The sequence below is a fragment of the Zingiber officinale genome, chromosome 6A (genome assembly GCF_018446385.1).
Source record: "Zingiber officinale cultivar Zhangliang chromosome 6A, Zo_v1.1, whole genome shotgun sequence".
Taxonomy (NCBI): domain Eukaryota; kingdom Viridiplantae; phylum Streptophyta; class Magnoliopsida; order Zingiberales; family Zingiberaceae; genus Zingiber; species Zingiber officinale.
This window is the reverse complement of record NC_055997.1, coordinates 138,265,499-138,287,181: the sequence shown is the minus strand read 5'-3', so window position 1 is coordinate 138,287,181 and position 21,683 is coordinate 138,265,499. Positions and strand designations below refer to the sequence as shown.

Sequence of the window (21,683 nt, the reverse complement as noted above, 5' to 3'; positions counted from 1 at the left end):
TCAAGGGGAGGGCGATAATGAAGGGAATCCTTGTCATATTTCTAATATTGATGTCTTTGAAGAATTGGAATACTTGGAGGAATAATTTGAAGTTCCTGCAATAGCTGAGACTGTTCTAGTAGCAGTAGAGAATGACTTATCTCGAGAGATAAATAAGTCCAATGAGCAGACAATCGATTACTTGGTTCCTGACAATCAATTCCCTCATGAGACAGAAACAAATGATCAGGATATATTTGAAACTCATGACATCCCCCCTTCTATATCAATAACTGAAAATCTTACTCAAAATTATCCACCTCAGGTACCTTTAATCTTTAATAAGTCTTCTAGGTTAGAAAGTGTTGAACCTAGGAAATCACAAAGGGTTACTAAGGGAGTTCTAAAAAGCAATATGAACCAGACATCAAAGCCCAAGCTAAATACCCTATAGCTAACTTTATATCTCGTCATAGACTTTCTAAGTCACATGCACTTGTTATTAATCAATTATCTACTGTATCTATGCCTAGTAACGTGCATGATGCATTGAAGGATCCAAAATGAACAACAACAATGAATGAAAAATTAGAGGCTCTTCAAAGGAATGTTACATGGGAGGTAGTAGACAAACTTGTTGGAAAGAAGACTGTAGGATGTCGTTGGGTGTTTAATGTGAAGCTTTATGCAGATGGAACAATTGATAGATATAAAGCAAGATTGGTTGGCAAGGGGTATACACAGCGCTATGGAATTGATTATGAGGAGCCTTTCACACCTGTAGTGAAAATCAATACTGTCCAAATTTTAATTTCACTTGCAGCAAATAAAAGATTGGCCTTTGCACCAGCTTGATGTGAAAAATGCATTTCTCAATGGAGATTTGGAGGAAGAAGTATACATGGATATACCCCCTGGCATGAAGAATAAGACAAGAGAAGTTTGTAAGGTGTGCAAATTGAAGAAGTCCTTGTATGGCCTGAAACAGTCTCCCAGAGCTTGGTTTGGAAGATTTTCGAAGTCCATGAGAGCCTTTGGGTACAAATAAAGCAATTCTCACAATACCTTGTTTATCAAACACAAGAATGGTAAGATTACAATTCTAATTGTGTATGTTGATGACATGATCGTTATAGGAGATGATTCAAAAGAAATAAATGATTTGAAGAAAAAATTGTCGAAATAATTTGAAATGCATGATCTCGGACAATTGAAGTATTTTCTGGGTATTGAAGTTGCAAGGTCGATAGAAGGAATTTCACTTTCACAAAGGAAGTATGTTCTTGATCTACTCACTAAAACAGGGATGTTGGACTGCAAACCGATGGAGACGCCTATTGAGGTGAATCATGGACTCACTATTCTCCCTGATCAAGTTCCTACCGATAAAGGAAGGTATCAACGTCTTGTAGGAAGGTTAATTTATCTTTCTTATACGAGACCTGATATTGCTTACGCTGTAAGTGTTGTTAGTCAGTTTATGCATTGTCCGAGTGAAGAGCATATGGATGCCGTCTTTCGTATCTTGAGATATTTGAAGATGGCACCTGGTAAAGGATTTTTATTTAGAAAAAATGAAACATTGGAAGTTGTTGGTACATAGATGCAAATTGGGCCAGTGATAAAACTGATAGATGCTCTATATCAGGTTACTTCACTTTTGTGGATGGGAACCTTGTAACTTGGCGTAGTAAAAAATAAAAAATTATTGCTAGATCAAGTGCAGAAGCCGAATTTTGAGGTATGACTCATGGAGTTTGTGAAATGTTGTGGATTCGTAATGTCCTTAAGGAATTGGGTTTTAAGCTTCAAAGGTCTATGGATCTAAATTGTGATAATACAGCTGCTATTCAAATTGCACATAACCCAGTTCAGCATGATCGAACAAAGCATGTGGAGGTTGACCTCCATTTTATTAAAGAAAATCTTGACAAAAAAGCTATTCGTTTTCCATTCGTAATTTCAAAGGAGCAATTAGCTGATGTTCACACTAAAAGGGTATCTTAAAAAGTGTTTGACAATTCAGTTGACAAGTTGGGCATGATAGACATCTATGCACCAACTTGAGGGGGAGTATAGAATATAGAAAATGCAAGCTGTATATTCAAATTATAGAAGCTGTATAATTTAGAATATTCTATTTTAGGTAATTTAGAATATACTATAATATTATTTCTTGTAAGACAAGAAACTCTCTTGTATATGTACTCATTTGATGGGATGAATCGTTATAGAAAAACGGTATTACCTTCTACAGCTTGAACATGTTCAAAGTCTTGAATGCGTTCAAGCAAAGGGTGTTATAACACCCCCTTCCTAATACTTTTAACAGTAAGAGGGTTGTTATAACACCCTTTAATATTTACATTGTAGATGCTCTTAGGGGTGACTAGATAAATGGATGATCGTACGCCAATGATAGTAACTCGAAGGAATGCATCAGCCAACCCAAAAAGGTACAAGAACTATATAATTCGTCATCTCAACCCTTCTAGGTGGTTGCAATGAGATACCACCAATGTAGAAAGATTTCAAAAAAAATAAATAAATAAACACAAAGATATTTTCACACATCTATAAACAAAATTAAATATTACTTCACACATATATTTTATTTAATTTTAATCAACTCAAATCATTACAAGTCTGACTATATGTACTGGTTGATATTTTCAATTGACCTAACTCCATTCTAGTTTGACCCAAATTTATTCTTAATATTTTTAATTAACTAAAAATAATGCTAAATTCAATTAACCTTATTGACTAGTTCTGAGATGACTAACTTAGTTCCATTGAATTTTTTCATCGACCACCGAGTAACTTGGGAAGCGTACAGTGGGCAGCCCAGAAGCCCAGTATCCATTGATTGCACGTCCTATTTTGAGGAAAACTTTTTATAAAAATGTCATAATTGAAGATTGAACCACATATACTTAAGTGACAACCTGAATATTGTACCACAGTACCATAGCTAATATTTTCAATTAACTAGTAATAGTGATCCACATCAGTAAACCTATAATCTTGCCGCACTAAGGGCATCTTCAATATAACGTAAGACTTTGAAAAGTTTGTAAAATGAAACAAACATGAATTATTATGAATGCTAGGTTTGATGTTTTATTTTAACGACAGTAGTAAAATTTTAAACTTAATTTTTACAAAATTAGTAATGTGGATGAGATCATTCAAAATAAAGATGTGTGAGTTGATAATATGGTTCGTAACAAAATTATAAATTATAGATAGATTTTTTTTAAAATAGTAGGAGTAGTAAGTTTTTATATTTTTAATATGATATTGATGTGATATATTAAAAACTATTATAAAAAAAACATTTAGATCTCTGATAATTGAAGATGCCCAAAGCTACTAATAATAGACGAAAAACTACATCGAGAGACCATTCTTCAACAAGACAGAGTTAATGCTCAGTGTAATTCCACCTTTACTCAATAGTCTCACAATTCCTTCTGAGAGGCATTACAACAAGTTGTCTATGGAGATTCTATTGCAACCTTATGGGTGTTAATATTATTATATACTTCATACAAATATTTTGTCATCTCCAGTTTTTCCATCAGATCACCATCATCACATTCTCTTCCGAGAACCATAAGTTGGGTTCTTCTCCACTTGCTTGCCTACAAATCGGGGTCACCGTTCCATCGGAGGCTTCAGCACCTGTTTTCAGAGGATATCAGTAACTAGAAAAACCATTTCCAACTGATAAACACTATTAAATGAAGAAAGACGATATGGACTTAATACCAATTCCACTGGACGATGCACTCAGATAGTTTGCTGAATCCAATCTGAGGCTCTGAAAGGTGATGTCTTCCCAACTCGTGAAACATGGCAAATATTTGGCGCCATGGTCACCGGGAAATAAAGCTCCATCTATGTGATCGATTCGAGATGGAACTGCGAGCTGATTAAATGATGGGCCTGCTGCTTGTGGACTCTGGAACTGATCACAAAAGCTTGGCGATTTGAGACAAGAAACTGTTCCACTGCTTCTCTGAAAAGGATCAAGAGATGAGCTCTCTTCCGTGCAATCATAAACCTCTTCCAAGTTTCTTTTGTGTTTGAAGTCGGAGTACATGGCAGGAGAGTTGCATCTTCCATTTCTCTTCATCACCCGGCACAAGGCAAAATCTCCCTAGTAAGATGAGAACAATTAGTGACTGCAGAATCATGCGATATCTTATTCATTGTTTTACCACAAAATTAGTAGTTCCATTGGGAAGATCTTCGCAAAGGCGGTGCTCGTGCATGATCCAGTCAGTTCTTTCTCCCCCGGGAGCTCGCCCCAGATAGAAAACAAGAGTCTTCCTCAGCCCAAACACACAAGATTCGCAGCTTATCTTTCTGTCTTTCCCAGTGGCCTTCCAGTACCCAGAAACTGTAGCTCTGTTGGTGCGGGAACCATTTGGGTATTTGCGGTTGCGTGGATAAAAGAAGAACCATTCCATGTCTTTTCTAGGGAGAAACGATTTATCTGAAAATGATGAAATCAAGCACACTGAAATTGAAACAACCCAAGTGAAAGCATGCAGTCATCAGTAAATTACCTGGTAGCTCCCATGGATCAAACTTGCATAAATCAATCACTGGAATAACTTCAAGCTCGATCTTAAGCCCATTCACTTTCCTCTTCAGATAGTAATCGATCAACTCTTCGTCTGTTGGATGGAATCGAAAACCGGGTGGCAGCAACATAGAACTCATTTTGTGCAGTTATGAAGATGATAAAACAAAGCACTCTTTAAAAATTCGATTATATGATAAAATTGATCAGAAAACGAAGATTTGCTTCCCTCAAAAACATGGAAGCCGGATCGCCCTTGACGAAGTGTACCTATTTAAAGTGTTGAATATCCAAAAATAAAACCTTTTCTCTGAACACAGCTTCCAAAGTGTAGAACTCTTATAGGTCAAAATCATTGATCTTCTCATAAACCTCTGATAATTGTTCTTAGAAATCTGCAACAGACGGTTTTCTATTTCAAGCTACAAGTTCAATGGGATGCCAAAACGGAGAGGACTTATCAGATAGGTGGAACTTATCAGAGAGTAGAGTGGAAGAACAGAGACGAGATGTCTATTTATAGAGGAAGGAAGGAGAAGCAATGAAGCAAGTAAAGGTTGAGATTGTCTTTGTATGCATGAAGTTATTCCAAACATTTAAAGAATTTGTGGTCTCTTTTCCGTTTGACTATTCACACGCAAAATTGCGAGTCGAGTTTATACTTCAATAGCTTTATATTGTCACCGTTCATGATAAAATTCTGTTGCTGTCAGCAACTCAGCATGTCCGAAAGTCCCCTTTGTTTAATCCTCTTCGGCTTATTCATAAAGTGACAAGGATGGACGCATTAACTTTGGATGACTTTGTAGACAAACATTCATGAGCGTTCACATCGAGTTTCTTCCTCCCTTTTCCAAAGGCTTGTATTTTATTACCTAAAGTATGCGATCGTTGATGGAGATCTGCATGGAGGATGCCTGGAGGAAAGAAAATTTGCAGGCTAATGGCTCCATGGGAATGTACTAAAAGATCACTGACAAAATTCTTATAAAAGCTAAAACATTCTCACCAGTGCTTATCATTGCACATATTTTTAATTCACCAGAACTTATTCCCTGCCAGCGAAAAGTGATCAAGTCTTGTTGATCATGTATACAGTCATCATTAAGAAAATGAATGACTGAGGGAACAAAAACACAATGATTCGCGCACTGTTCTTCTGGTAGTGATTCATATGATCGGATCACCTACGTCGGCAGCAGCAGTTGGAGCATGCTTTTTTGGACTCAGATGGCGGCTTCGTCATCAACTTTAATCGAAGACGAGGAAGGAGTAGGAAAGGGCATAAAGCGAACGACTGTGGGGAGCGGACGCTGCATTTTTCAACAATGCTCCGATCGTTTACTTTGAGTTACAGGAAGCAAAGAAGGAGAAGAAGCTAAGAAGGCAAAAATTAATGGCGAAAGAGACAAATTAAGTTGCCGAAAGTGGTAGTCGCTACTTTTGAGGATAAGATAACGAGGAAGAAGTGATGGAACACCCAACGCATTTCGGTTGTTTTTCACGTGGGTAAATTCAGTAGCGCGAACGGCTCCATTCTTTGTAGTCAAAGTTCTAGTATGACCTTCCGACTTAAAAAAATTAATTCAAATACCCCGCAGGTAAAAATCGATCCATAAATACCTGTAATTACCATAATATTTTTCCGTTGCACCCTAACGGGGTCCATCTTCTTTTCTCATAATCAGTCAATCGGAATTAGGAGTAATCAGTTTGGTAATATGATCAGGGTTATATTATAAAATTAATTATTTTATTTAGTATAAATAATTTTAAAACTATAATAAAATGTAATGTAATCATAATTATAAAAGATAATAAATTTTTATAATATGAATTACAAAGTTAAAAACACATGTAATACAGGTATCATTGGGATGTTATAACATCTCTTTACTATTCAAGGTATTGCAAAAAGTTATTATAATACCTCTTTACTTGAATGCATTCAAGTAAAGTAATAAAATTTATAACTTTTTTATTTTATTTATTAAAAAGTTACAAATTTTAAATTTTAAAATTGAATAAAACGGTTTATTTTTTAACTACTATTTTTAACGGTTAGTTCGAAATTTCATCTATAAATACCTACTAATGTGTACATATATTTTCATTCCAACTCATTAGACTTTTCAATTCTATTCTCTAATATTCTCTCCATATATATTTTTTAAAAAATAAAATTATTATTAAAAAATAATAATAATTTTTTTTAAAAAAATATTTTTAAAATATATTTATTTAATATGATATCATTTTAAGATGATTAAGTAAAATGTGAGACTCATCAATGATGAGTGTTAATATTAAAAGGAATATGAATGAAAGAGATATGTTGTTATAACGGTGATGCGATATTGGACTCCATGATGGCCAAAGACGAATACACTCGCCCCCAGCGCCCCCCCCCAACCCGTCCTAGGGCTAACACGGAGGAGGTGACCCCATTGTAGCAAAAAGATGAATACGCTCGCCCCCAGCGCCCCCGCCAATCCATCCCAGGGGCAACACGGAGACGGAGGAGGTGATCCCATATTTTTTGATAAGATGATAGGTGTTATAACGATGATGCATTATGAATACTCTAATAACATATAATCTGAATTATATTTCAATTCTATGATTTAATATGTCAAATATACCCTAATTTAATCAATTGTTATCGCTAATTATCATTGTCGGCAGTCACTATCGACCATCCATCGCTGATAGAAATCATATGATATTTATGTGGCTTTATAATAATATGAAACTATATTCCTTATAAAATATAATCAACATTCAATAAACGAATATAAACAACTTTATAATTAAAAATTATATGCACAATTCTTCCATCAAATGTAAGGGGTTACGACTTAGTTGACTCCATCATAATTTTATTATTTTTAATCAATAAGTTTATGGGATGAAAAATTAGTGTTTTAATTTTTTTTGGTTATAAAGCCATGAGTTTTTATTGACGAAGCTGCATTGATTAAAATTGTTTAATAAATCAATTAAAATGACAAATATGTTTGAATTTCTCACTCTATTATGAATATATATTTAGTTTAATTTTTTATTTGGACTGGCATGAGACTGTGGCACATATATTTTACTATTGATTTTTTTTCTTCTAAATTTTATAGTATAAACTTTCACAAATAAGATATTATTGAATTCTAAAATAGAAATCAATCTATGTATCTATTTTATTTTTATTTTTTAAAGTTAAAATAAACATTTAATCTATCAAGTCCCATTATTTTGGCCAAAATTATTTGATAAACTGAAACATTTTAAGATCAATTTGTTCTTAAAGGGGTGACAAAAGTTGACACGACCTGCTTCCACAATATGATCCAACCTAAGATTTTGCAACTTCGTATTTGAGCTAAACAATTAGGTTCATAAAGGGTTCGACCCATTTATGAACCTTTATGAACCTACTTTTTTGCAAGTCCCTATTTCATTTTCCTGTACACTGCCCCAGATTTTTGTGATGCCTGATGGTTTTTGATCGTGTGGCATCCGATCCACTATCAACTTCAATCCCTAATTTCTAAAACCTTCCTCCCTCATCGCTGCCTGCCATCGAAATGGCCGCCTCTTTGCTTCCCGAGGTTTCGCCGAAGATCTTCACCGCAGAAACCCTCCGCGCCGCAGCCAAGCAATCTCAGGGAATCCATCTCATACCTGTCTCCCTCCGCCGCACCATCAAGAAATTCCTCCGAGGTATTCGACATTCCTCGTAAAACTGTTCATTATTGCCGTATTCAGTTTTTTATTCTGTTGAACCCGAGCAGAGAGGAAGAATGGCCATATGAATCGAAAGGTGCTGCTTCTCTCGCAGTCTTTCAACAAGATCAAGTACGCCAACCTCCAGCTCACTGCCTCCGCTTCTCGTGACCTTGTTGAAAACCCGTTCAGGCCCGTCGTGCTTCGTTCTGGTCGGTGGAAGATTCAGTCTGCTTATGGGGACATTGGTGTCAAGTATAGTGAAGATGAGACCGTCGCGTACGTCGCCTCCCGCATGCCTGCCATATACTCTGCATGCCACCGGGTCCTCCGGGAGGTCCAAAGCTTCTGCATTCATCAAAATTCTCTTTCTTTTTTTTTCTCGGCAGGTAACCTTCCTTTTGTTTCCATTTGCCTTTGAATTGTGGGTTTGTGATTGTAGGTTCGCAGGAGGGTGCCAGAGTTTTCTCCATCCAAAGTTCTGGACTTTGGTGCTGGTCCAGGCTCAGCTCTTTGGTAAACTCATTCTTTATTCAGTTCACATGTCCACAAAAATTATCGTCTTTCTTAATGAAGCGGAAGAGTGTTAGTTGTTTCTAATCTTTTGAACTTCTTAGGGCAATGCGCGAGGTTTGGCCTCGTTCTTTAGACAGAGTTAATTTGGTAGAACCATCCAAATCGATGCAAAGAGCTGCTCAGAGCCTTTTGCAAGGTAAGTCGATATGATGTTTCCCTTTTGTGCTATTATGTTCACAACTTCTGATAGGATTCTCTGATAATGCTTAAATGATTATCTAATTTTTTGCACTTAAGTTGGGTACTACTCATTGTGCTTTCCAATTCCTCCAATTGGTATGGTCTTGGGTTGACAACAAGTGTCATATTAGTTGATTTCATAATTCGGTTATGCCATTTTGTTTCAATATAAAATTATGTAAAACAATGTTAAACAAGTTAAAATATTATGAAAATAATAGAATATACATAAAAAAGTTCCAGCAAACAGGCAGATTCATCGGTGTTATAGATTTGAAAGGGCTGCCAGTAATCCTCAATGTTAAACATATTTGAGGAGATGTGCTAGCAACTTGATATCAAAATTCCAGTAAGGCAGATTCACACCATATTTTGGAATACAATATATTAGATTACTCTACTTATTGTTCATCGGTGTTATAGATTTGAAAGGGCTGCCAGTAATCCACAGTTATGATAGCATTCAAGCCCTAAATCGCAGCCTGGATAAGCATGACAGAAGACACGATCTTGTGATTTCTGTAAGATCTCCAAACTTTTGTTTTTCCCAAATTCACAATTATATTGTCCAAGTAATATTGTATTATAATTTTGTAGAACACTATACTTCCTCTTTTATATTCTCTCCATGATGGGTTATGTAGGATAATCCAACCAATATTACAGTGTTAGATCCCTAGTCAATGTGGGACTATCCTTCATAAGATCTTCTCATGTGAAATTGAAATCCTGTGGACCCTTCTGCTAGCGTTGACTTGATGGCAATGCAATAAGATCATCCTCGCAATTGCGAAAATGGAGTATAACCTGGCATTACATCTAGGTTGGCAAGATGGAAAACAAATTTCCTTGTGCTTCTTTTTAGATGTATATTTTGGCGTTCCTACTCTTGGCTTGGGGTAACACATAAGCTTATCTAGTCATGTAGCTTTGTTCCTTTCCAATCATCATCATTCGTAGTTTGGGTGTGCTGAATCTCCCACAACTCTAACCCACCAAACTTGACCATATTTAGTGCAATTCGGGCAAATGCCATCCAACTTTAACCCAATTCAATTAGATTCTTCCCAACTAATGTTCTTTAGCCATGTTCTAGTCAAGGCTGGAGCTAAAACTTGAGGCTAGGGCTGTTAATGATCCGAACATTTGTGAGAAAGATTGTTGTTTGGTTTGGTAAGAGCTTATTTATGTCCGTTAAATATACACAAGGTCAATTAAATGAGCAAGTTTGAACAGCACATTAAACTAAATGAACAAGGTTGAACACATGTGTGTTTCGCTTATTAATGTTCATGAAAAGAGATTAACAATGCCCACAAACAAAACTTGTGAACTATGTTCATCAACAAATCTTTTATCAAATTTATAAAAAAATAAAAAAGCTCTCAAAATAAATAAACAAGCTTGTAATATCAAGCTTACTAACCCACCAAACAAACTTGAACATGTAAAAGTTTCAAACAATCATACAAACTTCAATTAAGAGTTTGATAACATCTAAATGAACCAAGCTCAAGCTCAAGTTTGAAAAAAAAAACCAAGCTAAGCTTGAACAACCATTTCAATGGCTTGGTTCATTTTTAGTTTGGGCTTGATTTGGCTCAATTACCTTCTCAAACAAACTTGAACAACACAAAGCTTGGCTTGTTTACAACCATACTTCAAACTAGCAAACTTTTGTAATCCATTACAAGTTTTTTCCATAACAAATTTGACATTCCTTGTCGGAAAATAGGGATAGGCATGGAGTTGAAGGAGGAAGACAAATGATGCTAAAATTTCTGTTTTCGCTGGTCAAGAAGATGCCGTAAGCAAAATAAGAGCAAGTGACCTTTCCTTTATAAATGAAAAAAATTGTCTGGTTTTGGGTAATATGTGTCAAGGTGCCAAGTAACTTAATTGTGAACGATAAAGACACAAAGGAATTAGTAAATTCACAATTTTGAATAATATTGAGGAGGATGGAATGATTGTTCCTTGGATTTTCTATAGGAAAAGGAAAAGTTGAGCATAGGAGTAGGGGTTTTAGTGGAATTGGGAGAACGTTACAATGTGGAGGAAGTTATGGAGGAATTGAAACATCCAAGTAAGAAGAAGGGATTTTAGAGGGTAAAGTTAGAGCAATTTTGCAGAGATTATGAACTAAAAGGGAAGATCTGATAAAGTTTGAATTGAGGAGGCTTGAGATCCAAGTTACGTTCACTTTGGAGATACAGGATGAGATGATACCAAAAAACTCTTGAGTTCTATGCATGAACACATACAAATAGAGCACACGTCCATTGGACACAATTACAGAATGTCCTTGTATGGAGTTTTGTATGCATTTGTGTCAGGTTTTCCCAAAAACTCTGAGGCGAGTAGCACATCAATGGTGGTGAAAATTGTCCTTAGAAGACATCATGTTTTAGAGAGTTTGCTTGAAATAAAGTCTACTTTGTGGGAAGTAGTGGAATTACTTGGAGTTTGGCTAGTATAATGATTTTAAAGCTAGCTGGAGCCTTGCATGGTTATTGAAAAGGTTTATTGAAGTAGCAAAGCAAGTTTCACAACTTGAACCCTGCTCTCCTAGTGTGACCTTAAGTATGAAAATCTACCAAAGCATTATGCTGAGATGTTAGAGAGGGTGACTAGGTTTGCAAGAGTAATTGATGTCATAAAGTTAAAGCAGCAAAGTTGAATCCTAGAAGGTTTGAAGAGTTAATAAGGATTGTGTGCAAGACAAATACCTGAGAAATTTAGATTGTTTGTATCACTGGGGGCATACATATGAGGATCCTACTTGGAGAACTAATGAGGGTCTTTTTGCAGTCTGCTGAAACTAGAAAAGTTGAGGAGCTGAAGGAAGCATCTGTGACTCTAGAAGCAATTCAACCTGATGATTCAGTGGCTAGTGTTTGGTAGTGAGAGTGGCAAGTTGAAGTCATGCATGGAGGACATCTTCTTATGCATGGAAGATGTCTTCATGTTGTGCTTTCCATGTGAAATTGGAGTACAATTAGAGGTTTCTAGGGGAATTAAGGAAGATCAAGCAGGATGCTGGTGATTCAAGTTCAAAATTACTAATTGCTTACATATGGTGCTTACCATGATGCTTCTGTCAAAATGGGATATCCTCTAGCATATTGAGAGGGGGAAGCACGAACTTAACTAGCTTCACTAGGAATCATGGTTTAACAACTTATGTTGTGATGGGTGGTGTTGTGGCGGGACTTAAACACCATTTTTAGGAAATTATCAAAAATCGATACCAACTGACGTGAGCATTCTCTTCCATGTCAATCATGTCACTCTTATGGATAAGTATTGTACTATATGGACACTCAACACATCTGCATGCTTCAACATGTTTTTGCACGCTTCATCACATGTCAACACGTGATGAGATGACTTGGCATGGATTCAATTAATGCTTGTTATTTTATTTATTCATTTGTTTTTTCTGTAACTTGTTTTTTTTTTTTATTTTCTAATCTATTAATATGTCATTTTTCTTATTATCAAAAGTAAACAAGTTAAATGTAAAAAAGACTTAACGTGAAAACTTATTTAAATTTATGTCAACTCATGTTGAAATAAATAGAAAAAAAATTATATTTAATTGAATTATTTTTGATATGGTCTTATTTACAGAGTAAAATTTTTTATTTAGAATTAAATGAGTAAAATTCATTTTAATTTAATTTTAATTAATTGTAATCTTATTTTTAAAAGTATATAAACTATGTGAAAAGGGTTTAAAGGAGTAGAACTTGTTTAAATTCATCTTAGCACACTTTTGCATGCCAAAGTGTGCCAAGTGTCTGATAAGATACTAAACTAAAGGTGTACTATTTCGGATGAGGAGCACCTCAGTACAATACTTAAAATATGCTTGGAATAGAATTAAAATGCCAGGAATAATAAGCAATTGTAACATTAGGTGAGGTGTCATGTGTCTGAACGGTGCTGATGAAGTTTCTAGCGGTGGATTTGTCTTTTGTGCACTATGCAATTTGGTTCAACTTTAAGCAAGATAAGATTGTGGTGTCAATTTACCACTTAACCATGAAATTCTTGACTCAAAATGGGGTGCAAATGGTTAAATGAATCCGGTGGAGTCTAAGAGCTGTTACAAGCACTTGTTGGACATCAGTCAAGGTCATTGGATTTTATCTCTTATTGTTATTCTTTAGAAAATAGTTTAAGGTTTTTTGGCTTTTCTAAAAGGTGATTTAGGTCTGGATAATTTTTTTTTTTGTCTCTAATATGAGTACTGAAGTGCTGACTTATCCTACTCTACCTAGCATAACAAGTTTTTGCTGCTAGTGTCTGTCATTTTGGTTATAGTTTTTGCTCAAACTATTGATTTAGTTTCTGTGGGGGTACAATAGGTTATTGTAAAACTAATCCAATAAAACTCATAGATTTCTGAGTCAGAAGATAAGGTCTGCCAAAGTGATTAAGTTGATCAAGAAGTTCAAACCATAATAGATATCAATGGAGTTGACTAAAGTGAATAGTGTAATCCTAAAAGCAAGGTTTAAAATCTCGACCCGTACCGATATTTGGGTCCCAGACCGGAACGATACAGTTTCGGTATTGTATCGTGTCGATACGGTTTTGGTATATAATAATAATAATAATAATATATTTATTGTGTATAATTTAAAAATAAGTTGTATATTGATTTTATATAAGTTCTCCATTATTAAACAACTTAATATTGTTAGAAAAAATAATTAAATATATATTTTTTTAAAATAAAATTGATTTATCAATAACTCGAATTAAAATTAATACATCATAGTATGTTATCTTACTAATTTTAAAAAGAGTGGCGTGAATTAGATGGAAGCATTGGTTTTTGTAATATTTTGCTTAGGCAATTTTTATAGTTTTCCAATGTCTAGATTAAATAATCATAATTATATAAATTAATGAAAAATACTATTTTATATTTAATAATTATATAAATTAACTATTTGTTTATTTATTTAATTAATTAATAATTTAAATAATATATATCTAAAATAGTAAAAAAAAAGAATATCACGGAAACATTAAAATAGTAAACAAATAAAAAATAATTAAAAAAATCAGAATATAAATTTGATGTATTAGAATTTTTATAAATTTTTTTTATTTTTTTAAAAAAAATTTTAGAATTTTTTAAATATTTTCAGAATTTTTAAGTAAAATTTAAAACATAAAAACAATTTCAGAATATTATTTAATAGAATTTATTATTTTTTAAAATTTAAAATATATTGTTTATATTTTATTGGGATAATTTGATTAGCGCAAATGAAAGTCTCTTTTAAATATCACACTTAAATAGGAAATGTTTGATTTATTTAAATTGGAATATTAATTTTGCACAGTAACTAAACTCTAAACGCCTTGATGCCCATGTGCGCATGCGCCCGCGACACCTCCAACGCCCTGTGGACGTCGCCGGTGGCACCGAAAGCATTCGGTGACGTCGCCGGTGGCATCGGAAGCGTCCGGTGACGTCGGCGGTGGCGCCGGAAGTGTTCCGCGACGCTTCTGGCAGCGCTAGAAACGTCGCACCATGATGCCTCCGGCGCCCGCTATCTTTTCAGGCGCCCCACGACGCTCTGGCGGCACTGGAAGCGTCCAGCGACACACCTTGCTGCTCGAGACGATTGCCCATGACGTGCCGGTTCGCTCCTAGCGGAACGGTAAAAACCATTCGTGCCAGGTGGCACGGAACGGTATTTCATTCGCTGCCTAAAAGTCTAAATACTATAGGTCTCACATTGTAATTAATAATTTATCCCAATGATTCGTTGGCAAATGTGTCACGAAGATTGTAATTACACGGCTTAATAGTATCAAAAAATTGCATTCTAACTGTGAAGATGGACTATAATATAGAAATTTGCATTATTTTTTCGATGATTAATACCACTAATCTGTCTTTTTATGGAGAAAATTAATCCTAATGTTATTCACTAGATCTTCCAAACAAATTAAATCATTAACATTGTATTTTTAAGCTCTAAGAATATGCTATCTCACAAAGTAGATTGTCTGTCTCTGTTCTCTTTTGCTGACCTTTCTTTTGGAGGTTATAATAATCTTGGTAGAATTGACAATTCCAACACTTTCCCTGTTGACTAGATATCAACATCTCTTCATGTTTTAGGTTCACTTAAGACAAAGTTAAGGTAAATGTAATGTACATATCGTCTCTTTTTAAAGTCTTTTGCAGGCTACCTTGCCCAATGGAATGGACTACCTAGTGTGCAGTTCACTTTTGACAAAGAAATGATCTCTCTCTCTCTCTCTCTCTTTTAACAATTTTCTGTATTAGATTAAGGTTCTGAATAAAAACTTATTAGAGTTGGAGTCCACTTTACTGGGGAATAATGATGTGGAGACACTTTCCAGATTTAAACTTTTTTGAGATGAATTAATTAGGAAAATGGTTCCTTTTATTTTATAAGTGAAAAGTGGATATATGCTTGTATATAAAGTCTTACCAAGTTGTGGTCATGGTTTAAAGTCTTGTCTCACTTGTAATGGATGAGAGGACTCACATTGAGATGAGACACATCAATCGAGCGTGAAACTGTTATTCTCACATCCACGGCATCTTCTTCAACACTTCATTGGAAAACCCTGACTATAGTACCCTCAGGCTCCTCCTCTTGCTAGGCGGGGCTTCTCCTCGGGCTGAAACCAGTTCCATCACTGAGATTTCAAGACTTGATTATGGTTATCGTATAGTTTTATTCTTCTTCTTGGTATTCCTTGTTCTTTCTTATTGATGTTGGATTTATATTCCTTTGGTATTGTATATAGTATTTCAAACACATGATTAATTTTCTGTTGGCTAATTGTTTTCTACATTTTATTTACTAATCCATCAAAGTCCTATGCTCTTGGAGAGATACCATCACTAAGTGACAGAATTACAATCCTGCGCCAGCTTTGGGACCTTACACAAGATGTTTTGGTATGCCATACATTCCCTTGCATTGTAAATCCAGATTTTTTTTTTTTTTACTTTATCAGTAATGTTCCATTACTCAGATGAATATTTGTTCCATATCTTATTTTTTTCACCTTGATAATCATATCCATCTGTCACTTATATATTTAACATTTACTTTCCTTAATCTAATGTGCATGAGCACCTCTGATATATGTCTGAAAGAAAGGAAGATTTAATTGATGGCTTAGCTAAAAGTGTCTGTTACAATTTTCTAAGCTGTAAAATACTCTATTTTTCTATGATAAAATGCATAATTTTTGGAAACTAACGAAAAATTTCTTGCTACTTTCTGATCCTCTAATTTCTTTCAGATACATTCTTTCTGTTTATTCTTTATAACTATTTCCTTCAAATGGAATGCTCAAATCAGATAATATTTACAAATTAGTTGAATGGGCAAACTATAGTTGAATCTTTGTGACACCATGTTCTTCCTCATGTGGAAGCACTACTGTTTTTAGTTGGCCTCATGTATTTAGCAAATATAAATTTGTCTTATGCAACCTGAGATTAAACTAGATTTGGTGGGTAGAAAAGAGGATGTATATCTAGCATACATCCTAGGTGGTTAACGAAGCTGATAAGGATTCTTAAACACAACACATCTACACTAAATTTTATAATCTGTAACAGATATTGCCTTCTAGTAGAAATCAATTAAGTTGCTACTGACTTGATAGGATGTAGTAATACATCAGCAAATAAACTAATAAAATAATTTAACCTCTCTTTAATATTTCCCCATTTCTCCTACTCACTTGGCACCCTCACTTCTACATGAGGTAGGCAAGGTAGAGCAGGCGAGAGTGATGAAGATATTTAGGGAAGCTGGTAATCTGAGAGAGGTTCACAGGTTCAGTTGGAGTTGTCTCCTACTCAGTTTAGATCTGCATGGAAGGAAAGTCCCTGAAATTGAGAATACAACATGGTCCTTGTTTTCTGGGTGGACCCTGCCTGAAAAGTGTGGACAACCTCAGTTGTCTGGATCAGCTTTGCCTTCCTCTTCCTTGAATTGGTATGGATTTGTTTAGGGTTGCCATTACATTACTTCCATGGTGTTTAGGCCACAAATAGGAATCTAATAAAAAGGTGGAATTTGCACTTGCGCACACAAACACACACTAGCCTTAGATGATTAGGAATTAACTAGTAGCAGGTAAATGCCTATGTTTAGTCCAACTTGCTGAAAGTTATAATTAATTTTATTGTACATATCAAAATATGATTTTAGGTGCTTTCTTTGTAGATTCATGGTATTACCTTTTAAAAACCATGACAATTAGATATTTCCTAGGGTCATTGGCTTCAGTTGTAGTTTCTGTATTAACAGTAATATCTTTGTGCCCTTTTTTGGGTTAGTCATTTAGTTTTGATGTTTAGCTTGTTTGACTTTTGATCCATCTCTTTATACCATTTTATCTGAGAAAAAAGGTGGTTTGGGCTAGGTTTTGTTGGAACCTGGAACTCCACATGGATCCAAAATTATAACCCAAATGCGTTCATATATCCTCTGGATGGAGAACAGGGTAAGCTGACTGGTCCGATTAGTCACTTGTTTTTTATGTCTCACTTTTTTCTAATTTGATAAAGGCTTTGATATACTTTATAATTGATTCTCTTTTCTGCATCACTTGCTTGTGAAGAAATGCCGCAAGAAGCTTGGACTATCAAATTCCATTTCTAGTGATGTGAAAAGCATTGTTAGACAAGATGACATGCTGAAAGATGGTGCATTTGTGGTTGCCCCTGTGAGCTTCTTTGACTGTTTCTGGAATATTTTTGATTAAACTTTTTGTAATTATTTTCCTGTGACTTGCTTATTCTTTTTTCAGTGCCCTCATGACGGACGCTGTCCTCTGGAGAATACTGGTAAATACTGTCATTTTGTTCAACGACTTGAGAGAACAACATCACAACGTGCATACAAGGTAATTGCTTGTGGGCTTTGTCAGTATTTGGGCTTAGTTCAATTATCAGAGTCGAATTGGTTTATGAAGTAGGAAAGTTAGTTGAGCAGATTTTACAGATTTCGCTATGACCTTTATTTGATATTAGATTAGATTAATGTCATAGTGTAGAGAGTTTAGTCAAACATATTTCTATAGAGTAATTCCACCTTCATCTATAGAATGCATTAGTATTATCTATAAATATTAATTGGTACCTCTGCCATAAATCCCTAAAATAAATAATTAAAATATATTAGAAATTCCTAACGGTTCTAATTGGAGAAGTCAAAGGTCACAAAATAAGGAACTTTGACATTCACCAAGCAACTATTACCACTAAATAAATCTGCAGTAAAATGAAATTAGGAATGTGGTACCAAATATTGTGACAGTTAATCTGGAAACGTGATGATCCTTTCTGACTTATTGAGTTCACTCTGCAGGTTTAGGTATCAATATTTGCTTCTTTTGATTCTTGAACATATTAAACTGTATACTAATATTTTGGTGAAGCATCACTTTAAGGCTTTCTGAAAGTCTAGTGCCATGCAGTTGTCTCTGTGCATCTTTGACAATTGGCAAGCATCTTTCATTCAGGACGTTCAAAATGTTATGTTTATTTTTAAATTATCAATGGGAATTCATCTTCTGTTGACTAATTATTTGATTTTTTTTGAATGTATCTCCAGAGATCGAAAGGCGAGCCACTACGTGGTTTTGAGGATGAGAAATTCTGCTTTGTCGCTTTAAGACGTGGCAGCAGACCACAGTAAGAACCCATAAAAGAAACATAGTAGAAAGTATTCTCATTAACGTAGAGGCTATTGACTCATTGTGATATAAAGTATACCTTTTAAACTATGCATATGATATAGGTGGCTAAATCCATGGATATAATCTCTTCATCTCTAAGCTATTTTTTTTTAAAGTTTGGTTGGTTTCAAGTTTACAAAAATGTTCTATCCAGATCCATCTGTTAGAGCTAATGACTATAAGTTGCTGACATGATAGCAAAGCACCCATATCATGTCCATGATAGCACAAACAACAATGTTGGTTGGTACATCAGCAATCATCATTATTATTATGATGTAGATGTTGCACTTAGTGTCTAATCACACGGTGGTTGATTGCACTTACAATTAGATAGGTACACTACCTTTATCATGTTTCTTCTCTTGAAATTTTTTTTCTTATGCATGTTGATACCACCATCACCCTTTTGTAGTTTGTCTACCATTGCTTGATTATTAGTTGCACTTGTCCTAATGATGAAATCTCAATTAAATTATTTCTTTGGTTAAACACCTTTTTTTCTAATATAAACTTTGTTATATATGTTTTGTATCTCAATTTTCTTGGTAAAGAAAATCGCTTTAATGCTCTCTCAATTTGAATACTTCAGATGATGTAAATAACTCTGATTCTTTATCTTCCTTTTGTCTTGGACAGAGCTGGATGGCCACTCGATGGTATGGAATTTGAGACACTTAAAGAGCGACTGGCTAAGAGAAACCCTGAGGATCTTATCATTGACTTCGGTTAGCCATCCTTTGCCGTCTTAATTTTAAACAGCCAACTCATTCAAAGAAATGGGTTGATCTAATGTTTGATTAATAGACAGATATATCATTTTTCTTTGTTATTTGAAACCGTGCTATCTAATCAACTTAACAACTTTTCAAAATTTTGATTGCAGAAATCCCGAACATGGGTAAAGCTGATTGATTGTCATTTTGATTATAGATAAATTGAATAGACTTACTATGATATGATTAGCACAATTTACTCTAATTATTTTATTTTTTATGCTAAAAATAACAGTTGACTGCTTGAATTTCGGGCAAAACCAAATCAACCCTTCTGCTCATGCAAACTGCTGTCTTTTTTTATTATTTTTGTGTAATCATATGAAATCCTTCTTGGATATTTTAGTACTTCAGGGAAGATTCTGCTAATGACAATAATTTTTGTATATATCTTGTTGGCAGAGGATCAGTTTCCAACAAGGAATGATGAAGAGAGTTCATTTGAAAATGCACTAGTTCCATATGCTTCTGATACTGCAGAAACCAACTTGTTCCATCAAAATGACAAGGAAGACTATGATGAAGACGTCCATGCTAATCTTGGGAGCGGTTGGGGTCGGATCATTTACCCTCCGGTACGGAGGGGAAGGCAAGTACAAATGGATGTATGTAAATCAACAAAAAGGGATGGCTCTGAGGGTGCATTTGAGCATGTGGTAGTCACACAAAGGAAGAACCCCGATCTACACCGTCAGGCTCGGAGGTCTCATTGGGGCGATCTTTGGCCATGTTAGATACGCTTGAAAACTCAAGCCCAGAGTCATTGCTTCCAGACCAAGGTTAAATTACGGCTCCTTTTCAGGATGGAATACCAACTGGAGACCAAATAGATGGGTGATTCAGTTACATGCTTTCTTCCTTGGCCTTTTCGAATCAAAGAATGTGAGCACAAATAGGATCAACAGATATTTCTTCCAAGTTAAGATTTCATATTGTTCCATTAAAAATAGACATTAAAATACAATAATCTATTAGTTTAATCTCGAACATTTTGTAAGATTGTACTGCTAATAATATTTGGATATTGTAAATTTATTGTAATTATTTTCTTAAGTAGAATTTTACCCACATTTTTTTCTTTCTATCTTTGATATCTTGCGCTCATGAGCATAGCGCAGTTGGTTCTCGGGTGGTGATTTGTCGTGAGGGGTCAATTTTTGAGGTCGCTCTGTGTTATGATTTAATATTGGGTTATTTAGAATGCGCAAAATCATTTTTTTATCTATCATGATTTAATATTGGGTTATTTAGGACGAGCAAAATTATATTTTTGTCGCATTTGATATCTTTCAATTCTGTCCAAATCAACCTATCTAATTGTATAATTTATTAATTACTTTCTTTGTGTTCTCGCTGTATTTGTCCCTTTTAGTGATTCTTTCATTTGTTTTTTTGGTTGTTGCTCTCAATTATGGCATTGTTACTATCATTAACTTTGAATACTAGCCACATTAACGGAAAGTGGATGAATGTAGCTGGTGAATTTCCATTAAAACAGCATATAAGAATTATTTACCATCAATGTGTAAATTAAATAAATATGCATCCGATAAGTGTGCCTACTGTTACAAGCCCATCTCCTTACCAATACTGTATATGAATTTATTTCACTTAGTGGTACATTTTATGTGAAAAATATAAAATGCTTTGTATCTAGTCTTAATTCTTGCATAAATTATTCACTCAAACTTGTCTCTTAATATTCATTTTAGACAAGAATGGATATTAATTGATGATTCGTATTAATGAACAAGGGCAACAATTGAACACCACTAGGAGAGCATCTCTAATGCTCATCTCTATTGCTGACCAAGGCCTGGAGTTTTAGAGATCATGAATACAAATAAATCAGACATCATGTTTTTACCTCAATTCGGTTTTCGCTGGTGGCATATCCTGCTCGAGTACCACTCAATTCGGCTTTCGCATTGTATGCACATCAGGTGGATCCACCTTGCTACCTCACAATTATTTCTTACTCTATCAAACAACCTCATCTACTCAATTTTCATTTGTAGTTTTTGATGTTCTGTGCTATGTACATGATTCATGAATTTAAGTATAATTGATAGCAAAAGAAAGTTTTGTATTTT

The 21,683-nt window shown here is 34.7% G+C and overlaps 2 protein-coding genes across 3 annotated transcripts; one reads left to right on the top strand and one right to left on the bottom strand.

Moving 5' to 3' along the window:
- Positions 1-3,355: 3,355 nt before the first annotated feature.
- LOC121994481 (NAC domain-containing protein 71-like) lies at positions 3,356-5,121 on the bottom strand. Of its 2 annotated transcripts, XM_042548496.1 has the most exons (5): positions 4,844-5,119; positions 4,557-4,708; positions 4,206-4,483; positions 3,754-4,144; positions 3,356-3,666 (listed from the first exon to the last, which is right to left on the bottom strand). In XM_042548496.1, exons 1-5 carry the CDS (start codon positions 4,939-4,941, stop codon positions 3,563-3,565), a joined length of 1,023 nt encoding a protein of 340 aa, XP_042404430.1. In that variant the 5' UTR covers positions 4,942-5,119; the 3' UTR covers positions 3,356-3,562. The 2 variants fall into 2 exon arrangements, with proteins under 2 accessions (XP_042404430.1, XP_042404431.1); XM_042548497.1 differs by having other exon boundaries at positions 4,557-5,121.
- A 2,961-nt stretch (positions 5,122-8,082) lies between these two features.
- Positions 8,083-20,649, top strand: LOC121998302 (methyltransferase-like protein 17, mitochondrial). Its single transcript, XM_042553156.1, has 12 exons — positions 8,083-8,290; positions 8,362-8,630; positions 8,736-8,809; positions 8,911-9,005; positions 9,473-9,570; positions 15,930-16,013; positions 17,498-17,578; positions 17,696-17,800; positions 17,885-17,980; positions 18,691-18,770; positions 19,454-19,542; positions 19,993-20,649. The coding sequence occupies exons 1-12, from the start codon at positions 8,155-8,157 to the stop codon at positions 20,322-20,324; spliced, it is 1,539 nt and encodes a 512-aa protein (XP_042409090.1). The 5' UTR covers positions 8,083-8,154; the 3' UTR covers positions 20,325-20,649.
- The last annotated feature ends 1,034 nt before the right edge of the window (positions 20,650-21,683 follow it).

What these genes read in the sequence shown, in the direction of transcription:
- LOC121994481 (XM_042548496.1), bottom strand. Translation starts at nt 4,941, where the DNA reads ATGAGAAGATCAATGATTTTGACCTATAAGAGTTCTACACTTTGGAAG. An exon ending in TGATCCATGGGAGCTACCAG is followed by an intron (nt 4,484 to 4,556) that starts GTAATTTACTGA and finishes CATCATTTTCAG; the next exon opens with ATAAATCGTTTCTCCCTAGA. An exon ending in TGCATCGTCCAGTGGAATTG is followed by an intron (nt 3,667 to 3,753) that starts GTATTAAGTCCA and finishes CTCTGAAAACAG; the next exon opens with GTGCTGAAGCCTCCGATGGA.
- LOC121998302 (XM_042553156.1), top strand. Translation starts at nt 8,155, where the DNA reads ATGGCCGCCTCTTTGCTTCCCGAGGTTTCGCCGAAGATCTTCACCGCA. An exon ending in GTGCATTTGTGGTTGCCCCT is followed by an intron (nt 17,801 to 17,884) that starts GTGAGCTTCTTT and finishes TTCTTTTTTCAG; the next exon opens with TGCCCTCATGACGGACGCTG. An exon ending in GGATCTTATCATTGACTTCG is followed by an intron (nt 19,543 to 19,992) that starts GTTAGCCATCCT and finishes TCTTGTTGGCAG; the next exon opens with AGGATCAGTTTCCAACAAGG.